Source organism: Echinops telfairi, unplaced genomic scaffold (assembly GCF_000313985.2).
Source record: "Echinops telfairi isolate 266 unplaced genomic scaffold, ASM31398v2 ScPeMD7_23;HRSCAF=83, whole genome shotgun sequence".
Lineage (NCBI taxonomy): Eukaryota > Metazoa > Chordata > Mammalia > Afrosoricida > Tenrecidae > Echinops > Echinops telfairi.
In genome coordinates, this window is record NW_022103920.1 from 63997774 (window position 1) to 64006525 (window position 8752).

An 8752-nucleotide genomic window follows, 5' to 3' on the forward strand; every position below is an offset into this window, starting at 1 on the left:
GGCGCCCGCACACTGCGGGTGCTGGGTCTCGGCTCCCCTCGCCTTCCTCTGCTTCTGGGTGTGCGTGTGGCCGGGGTGCGGCAAGAGCCCGGAGGGTGGGACCAGACCGGGCGCCGCTAAACAGGTGTCCGGGGTCGGAGCCGGGGCGGAGCGGGGTCCGGGCTCCGCGGGGAGGCGCGAGGCACTTCCTGCACCCGGCGTCCCGGGGAGCTGCCGTGGGTGCCCACGGAGCCGCCACCGCCTCGTCGGGGAGCAGCGCCCGGGCGCGGGCTGCGCCCCGGGGCTCCGGCCAGACCCCTTGGCGGCGGTCGCGGCCCGCTGCCCGCCCACCGCGTGCCCTCCGGGGCCGCCTCCGGAGCTGCGGGTCCGGTCGGGTCGAGCTGGGCGCTGCCGCCGCCGGGGGCACCTTCCCCGAGAGCCTCGGGCTGCCGCGCCGTCCGAGCCGGGTCCGGTGAGCGAGAGTCTTCCTGAAGCGCCCGCAGACTTGCTACGGGCTTGCTGGGATCATCAGGTCTGCCTGGCGCCCTTTTCGTGTTTCTGCGACACCCCCCACCCCCACCCCCTACCCCCCAGTTTCGTTGCTGCTGGTAGAGCGAGCAAGCCTGGTGTGTCAGGGCTCTTACTGCTGGACAGAGGAAAGGGGTTCTCAACTCAAACCTTGCCGGACACCCCCACCCCCACAAAGTGCGATGGCACTAGTAGGTACTGGCTCACAGTTGCTTTAAATTGGGGTCAAGTGTGCACTTTTGAAAAATAACCAGAATTTAGGAGAAGATTTGCCCTTGCTTCCATGAGTCAGAATCGACTAGAAGACATTGGGTTTGGCTCTAGGATTCACCCCTTCCTGTGTAATAATTAGGGTCGAGGTGGGCGCTTGTTGAATCATTGGGAAAAGTTGATCAGACTTATAATCTAGTTCTCAGAATGTATTGTAAGTGTCGCCACCTTTCCTTTTTACGTTTTTAAGATCGAGGAGTATTGTGCTAACCAGGAATTGATTTCCTTGTGGGTTAAGAAGCTCGATAGAAATTCGATGCACCTTATCTCGCTGTTGTGGAGTCAGTTCTGAGTCATAGCGACTCTAGAATAGAGGAGAACTTCCCCTGTGGGTTTTCCGGACTATAACCTTTTACATGAGTAGAAAGGCTTTCTCAGGCCATCAGAGGAATAATTAGGCCCAATGTGTAAGGGTCAGAAATATGTTCACTTCCTAACAATTGCGCATCGAACTAGCACTGCCTGGTGCCAGGGAACGGTGTACATAATTTCATGTTGCATAAATCTGGTATAGGTTTAAACAGAGGGAAACTTGTGGTTTTAAAAATTTAGGTGACAACTTGCCATTTTGTATATTTATACTGTGAGCATTTTGTTGATAGTAAGCTGCACTTAGTTCCTGCCAGCCGTATCTGTTGAAGGAGTGCCTGTGGCTCGGTAGTTAAAAGTGCTCAGCTGCTACCCGAAAACCAGTCACCCTCCAAGAGAACCATTGAAGCCGGCAGATGCCGCTATCATAGAGAACAGCCTGCCAAACCTTGGGGCAGTTCTCTCTCCTGGTGGCTCACTGTGGCTACTGTGCTCTCAAAGGCTGTAGCTTTGGTTTTGGTGAGCATGTTCATGTACAATTTAAGGGACTATAAAGTTCCAGGTTACTAAACAGTTAGCTTTTTCACTGTATGTTGTGAAACAATAATTTCGTAAGGAAAGTATAGTATGACTCCAGATTCGTCATAAGAAAATAGTATGGTTTTAGAGTGTCTGTGGCATAGTATTAATTGCCTATATTCAATTTGTATTTTCGGTATCTTTTTACTTAGGGCTCGGTATTTTAAAATAATCTGTGGTCACCACCCATTTAGAGATGGTTATGCTCTGATGTTTGTTGATTTAAAACTACTAGGGTCTATTTTGGTTTGTTTTGGGTTTTTTTTAAATCATTTTATTGGGGGCTCTTACAAATCTTAATAGCAATCCATCCTTCAGGTGTATTAAGCACACTTGTACATATGTTGCCAGCATCATTTCCAAAACCTTTCTACGTGAGCCCTTGGTATCAGCTCCTCTTTTTTCCCATCCCTCCCCTTCCCTCATGGATCCTCCATCACTTATCTATTATTCTTGTTTCGTGTTGTTTCATGTCTTACACGGTCCACTGTCCGTTACCTCCCTTCACCCACATTTCTGTTATTCGTTCCCAGGGGGGGAGGGGCTATACATCCAACCTTGTGATGGGTTCCCCCTTTCTCCTCCCCCCCTCTCCTACCATCCCTTTAGTCTCATGATATTACTACTCCCACTACTGTACCTGAGGGTTTAATCAGTCCTGAATTCCATGTGTTGAGAGCTCTTATCTGTACCAATGTGTGTACTCTAGTTTAGCCAGATTTGTAAGGTAGAACTAGGTCATGGTAGTGGGGGGAGGTGGGGAGCATTCAGGAACTAGAGGAATGATGTGTGTTTCATCCATGCTATACTGCACCGTGGTTGAATCGTCCCTTCCTTGTAACCCTTCTGTGGGGGGATGTGCAATTGTCTACAGATGTGTTTTGGGTCTCCACTCCAACCCCTCTCACATCCATATAATTGTTTTGGATCTTTTGATACTTGATCCTATTGACACCTCATAATCACACAGACTGGTATGCTTCTTCCATGTGGGCTTTGTTGCTAGATAGCTGCTTGTTTATTTTCAAGCCCATAAGACCCCAGATGCTCTATCTTTTGCTAGCTGGACACCATCAGCATTCTTCAACACATTTGCTTATGCGCCCATTTTGTCTTCAGTGATCATGTCAGGAGTGCCAAGCTATTAGAACAAAGTGTTCTTATGTTTAGGGAGGCCTTGAGTAGAGACCCAAAGTCTGTCTGCTTTCCTAATACTTAGCATGTAAATATGTGTACATTGGCTTTTATCCCTTGCATTAGAAATTAATATATTGACATATATACAGGCCTATAGCATTTGTCTACTATTTCCTCTATTTCCTTTCACCTTCCTCCAGCCCCACTATCATGCTCACCCTCCACTCGGCTCTCAGTACCTCCTCCTGGATACATTGCACTTGATCAAACCCCACCAAGCATTCTATGTGCTCCTCACCATCAATTTTAGATCTCTTGTTCCCTTATCCCTGAGTCTGTTGTCTCCGCGCCCCCTCTTCTGCCATGTCGCCCAGGACTGCCCATCCCATTTTCTCCTCGCGATTGTTTGTCTTGCCTATCTTAAATAATAGACATAGGGTGAATAAATAAATAAATAAAAACGATAGACAGTTCCAGGTCCATTTACTGACCTTTATGAGTGTTTTCCAATCAGGTTGAGGTGCCAAGCACTAGGGTCTATTTTTGAGTAAATTTAATACCCATATATTCTTAAGAATTTTATCACAAACTTGTTTTGGCGTGCATATAACTAATTCACACTGACCTAGTCATAGAAATATTAAACTGAGATTGGGCATATGCTATGTCCTGTTTGTATGTTGGTTTATGCTTGCTAAGGTGAAGATTACATTTTATGACGTAGGAACTTAAGAAACTATAGCTGTTTAGTCTTAGTATTGTGGAGTTCTTGCAGTTCTAAATAAACATTAACGAGATAATGGGAAACACAGTACTAAAGTGCAATTCAAATTCAAGTTTCCAGAAAGTGGATTACTGCCACTTTAAAGCCAGCCTTCAAAAGATTTGCGTTGCGTAAAGAGGCTAGTGTGTAGACTATACCAAAGATGAAAGAAAGGTATGATAAATTTCTTTTTACCTGGAATTCAGTATGATCCAGTACATTCTTTTAAAAGAAGGGGAGGGGGGACTGCTTCATAAAGAGGGAAGTTAGCATTTTGCCAAAAATCAAGTTAGAAGAATCCTAATGTGCACTTAAAATATTCATTTTCATTTTACAACTGGTGGGGGACAAAAGAGACCCACAAATTTAAAATATAATGTGTAGAGGACATTTATTAAGTCTTAAACAGGATAAAGGCCAAGACACATCATCTGGATGAAGGAGACCATCAACAGGAAGCTATAAGGACATCCAAGGATTTACAGAGAGCCTGTGGCTTAAATCGGACAGGAAACTGTCACAGAAACATGGCAGGCCACAGATTAGCACCTCACAGTGGAGGCAGGCAGGACTACACACGAGCTGAGAAGGTTCCTGGCCCTCAGACCATGGCAGTCAGGGTATGACCCTGTGGCTATGGGCCCTAGTACCCCTGTTCCCATTTAAACCCTCCTTTCCTGAACTGGTTATAGGAGTGGCAGTAGTCCACTTTCAAACACATTCTGCTTTAATCAAGTTGCCTGTTAAAAGGTCAGAAATTCATTGGAGCTGGCATCCTCATGGAGAGTCCAAATGGGCTTTAGGCTTTCGCTGAAAACAGTACCCTTCTGCAAAACATAGCACTCAGACATAGCAAAGGCTCCTTTGAGAAGGAAATATAAAGAATTTTGCATTTGTGACTTTAGGAAACCCATAAAAATATAGATCCCTGTGTTAGTCAGGGGTGACTAGAGAAACAAATTCATAGACACTCGTGTATAAGAAAGAGGGTTATATAAAAAAAGCAATTGTATATTGAGAAAATAGCCCGGTCCAGATCAAGTCCATAAGTCTGATATTGGCCCATATGTCTAATACTAGTCCATAAGTTCTCCTTTAGATTCACTCGCAGCACATGCAATGATGCTGAATGCAGGAAGATCACAGGCCAGTGGGTGGAAGGTCTTGTGGATCCAGTGGCCATAGAAACATCTCAATGCTGGCACAGGTCTCCATGTGTCTCCTCCAGCTCTGAGTGCCTCAACATCAGGAAAGGGAAGGCAGAGAGTGTGCCCCACCTCCAGGGAGGAAGAAGATCCCCAGTGTCCTCAGGAGAAGGCCATGACTACACAGAGGCATGATTGGCTATGACCTGATTGACAGGCTAGACTCCACCCCTTCACCCAACTTGACAGGAGATTGTGTAACTGCCACAAACCCCAAAAGAAAATCTCATTAAGTTCACACATGTAGTACAGGCTACCAAGCACATTGTTGGAGAGCAGGGATAGCAATTAGTAAATTGAGATTCTGAAAGAGGAAACTTAATTAGTGTACAATGAAATTATATATAATTCTTTTAAACTGATGGAAACTGGATAATAGGCCTACTTGAAGTTATATACAATTTGGTGTGGTTATTTGCATACTTGGTTATAGGATTCAATTTATCTTATGCTAACCCCATTGCAATTGATTCCAAGGTATGTAAGACAGGATAGAAATACCCCATTGGCTTCCAAGACTGTCAATCTGCGGAGAAGCACACCTCCTCCTCTTTCTCCCACAGTGCTGCTGATGGGTTTGAGTCACTGACCTTCAGCTGGCAGCTGGGACCGTCACCCTTGTGCTAGCAGGGCTCCCTCTTCGTCCTGAACAGGTTTCCCTCCACAAAAGCTGAGCACGCCTATGAGATCTTTCATGTGCTGAAATGTAAAATGAAGAAGCAACAATCACTAATTTTTATTTTAAACAGTATTTTATTAAAATACTTATTTTTAGTATTTATCGTATTTTTAATTTACATTAATTTTAAAGAAGTCCCAGGCACACAGAACAGTAACATACCAAGTAATAGTAATACATAAAACCTTAAATAGCACTAAATGTGTAGTGCTCAGAGATACAGTTCAGAGCTATGCAGCTTGATGCTGGGAGAGCCACTGATCAAGATGGAAACAGTAAACACAATGAGTAAATCATATCTATAATATATTAGATGTGGGTAGTGCTATAGGGAAGCCCCACCCAGCCCACCCCTGCACTTCGCCCAAGTAAAGAACTGAAGTTAGAGGGTCAGTCTTGTTTGTATCTCCTTGGGATATGTTTCCAACAGAGAGCAACACGGAGTACAGAGGTAGAACACAGTAAGCAAAGAATGTAGGGTTAGGTGTTAGCCTGTGCAATTGCTGCTGTTCATCCACTTTTGAACTACAAAACACCAAGTATTACAAGGCGAAGTCGGAAACAAAGGAGTTAGGGGTGGGAAGACGGATTCTGTGAAAGTCATCGTAACGATTGGCGTTTCTTTCTGAGTAGATGGGGAAACCCTAGACTCTGGGGCCTAGAGGATTTTGAGAAATTGAACGATGTGATCTAAGTTTTAAAAGGAAGGATTATTTGGCCTCTTGTCAAAATAGACTGAAGAGGAAAAATAGTTTTTTTAATTAATTTTATTGGCATATACTTCATATTTCTTACAATTTATTCATCCAGTCATATTAAGAATTGTGCAATCGCCCCCACAATCAATTTCAGAACATATTCTGTACTTGTTAGCTCACCATTCCCACCCATCCTCCCCTACCATCCATCTAGGTATTATTAATCCAGTTACTGTCGCTATAGATTTACATCATACAAAACACAAACAGGAAGCAAACAAACACAACAACAACAAAACAATGGTAAAACACAGAAAAGCCTCAATGGAAAAGAAAGCAGAAAATACTAAAAACTGAAACAACTTCAAAATGGGTCAAAAGGGAGATAAAATGTTAAGGTATTTTATTTTAACCTAACCACATCTGCCACAATCAACTTGACAATGCTCTTTCTGCAAACAGATGTTCACAGTTTAAACATGGATACCATTTCCTTCTTCAGCTTTGGATTTTATTATTTTATAATCCTTGGATCACGCAAGCTGGTGTGAACTCTTGTTACTTCAGTCACTCAGTTTCCCTCCACAAAAGCAACTAATTTTACAACTTGTCTTTATAGATGTTCTATGAGTTATAAATTAATTGTAACAGGTTAATGGAATGGTTCTCAACTGGGCAAATTAGGCACCCCCGGGATATATGGCCCTGGCAGTACAATATTATAAATGCTCAGTTGTTAACGAAAATGTTGGCTGTTCATAGAAAAGCCTGCTTCCATAAAGATTACAGCTTTGGAAACTGGGGGCAGTTCTATCTTGTCCTCCAGGGTCACTGTATGTTAGAGTTTACTCTCTGGAAGTGGGTTGTGGGTTTGGAGATATTTTTGGTTGCCACAACTAGGAAGTCATGGTGCTGCTGTAGTGCATCTTGTGGGAACTGAGCGACTGGATGAGAATGTAAGTGGCCAGATCCTCTGTGCTCATAATTATGAGTTTGGGAAGCCAACTCCAGTGGGGGGAAACCCTCATGGTTATGAGATACAAATAAGTCGTAATACACATTTTCATGCCTGAAGCCAGTCCCTCCAGTAACACCCCCATAAGGAATTGTCATAAAGAAGCTACCATGAAAGATGTCTGATAACTGCTCTGGCTATTCACTGTGCCTGGAGGTTATGTGTAGGTGGGAGCAATCAGTTTCTGTAGCCTGACCCACAGTACAACGTAGCCAGACTTCTTATGACATCTCTTCCTGATAAGGATCATAGTTTGCTCTCCTGGGGAGGACTCCGGGGCACCCGAGGCCACCTAGCACTAGTTCAAGACAATGACTCATTTCATTTCCGTTTATTATGTTACCCGCTTATGGTATTACCCATTGACTATGTAACACGATCGCTGTATTACGTGTATGCCTTTGGAAAGATCTGTAAACCCTGTGATTATGTCTAGCCATTGGAAAATATACTCATTCTCTTGCTCCTGACATAGGGACAAGGAGCCCGTGTCCCAGTGTCTGTCTTATTTACCATAATCACAAAGTCGCTCCTGAGGACCCATTTGACTGTTGGTGGTTGATACCCACAGCATCTAGTGGGTGGAGCCAGGAATGCGGCTAAACACCTAACATCAATAAGACAAGTCAGTCCCCATAACAAAGAATGACCCAGGTCAACATGTCACTGGTACTTAAGTTGAAAAGTGTAGCTCAATGGGATTTATAAAGATTGCATAGATGGTAAAGGCAAGAGTGTAATGTAAACAAGAGAAGACAGAATAGAGGAACCAACTGCACTGGGCTGTTTAGGGAGCTACAGGTAGTTAAGATTGCTGAAGTATAAATTATTAGGCACTGGGTAGCAGCAGGGAGAACCTCTGTATGTATATCATGTTAATTAAAGATACTTCCAAAGGAGAGTTTGTGCTTCCAAAATACCTGCCATTGAAAACCCCATGGGAAAAAAAAACCCCACAAAAACAAACGAACAAAACCCTATGGAACACTATTCTACTCTGAGACAAGTGGACTCACCATGAGTAGTAATCACCTGGACCGCAGCTGGTTAGGAAGAACAGTTATGGCCTTTTACTTTTGCTGCTTTATGTTACTTTGTTATTTTATATCATCCTGCTTTTGTTTGTTTGTTTCTTACAGAAATACGCTTTCGGGAAATGGCCTCTAAATCTTGGCTGAATTTCTTAACATTCTTCTGTGGATCATTGTTCGGATATTTTATATGTTCTCAGCTATTTAGTATTTTCTTGGGAGAACAAGGTGACACCCAGCCTAGTATTCTTCACAATGATCCCCATGCTAGGCATTCAGATGACAGCGGACACGGGCATCTAGAAGGGCAGATGGACTTCAATGCAGATGTCAGCCAACATACAGGTATGATGTATTTTATTAAGAAGGTAGCATAAACAGTAATGTTTCAGTCTATGAAAGTGTTAGGAGAAACATTTAGGAACTAGAGGAAAGTTGTATTTCTCATCATTGTTACATCGCACCCTGACTGGCTCATCTCCCCCGAGACTCCTCTGCAAGGGGATCTCCAGTGGCCTACTAATGGGCTTTGGATCTCCACTCCGCACTCCCCCCATCA

The 8752-nt window shown here is 43.9% G+C and overlaps 1 protein-coding gene across 3 annotated transcripts in view; it reads left to right on the forward strand.

The window, feature by feature from the left end:
• Positions 1 to 56: 56 nt before the first annotated feature.
• The window catches only part of C1GALT1 (core 1 synthase, glycoprotein-N-acetylgalactosamine 3-beta-galactosyltransferase 1), a 16285-nt gene continuing 7589 nt past the window's right edge, over positions 57 to 8752 (forward strand). The window contains exons 1-2 of one of the 3 annotated variants that reach the window (XM_045288982.1): positions 57 to 124; positions 8302 to 8538. In XM_045288982.1, the coding sequence (XP_045144917.1) occupies positions 8319 to 8538 (220 nt within the window). In that variant the 5' untranslated portion in view covers positions 57 to 124; positions 8302 to 8318. Of the gene's footprint in view, positions 125 to 434; positions 512 to 683; positions 703 to 8301; positions 8539 to 8752 lie in introns of those variants that run through there. The other 2 variants (XM_004702681.2, XM_045288981.1) reach the window with 2 other exon arrangements.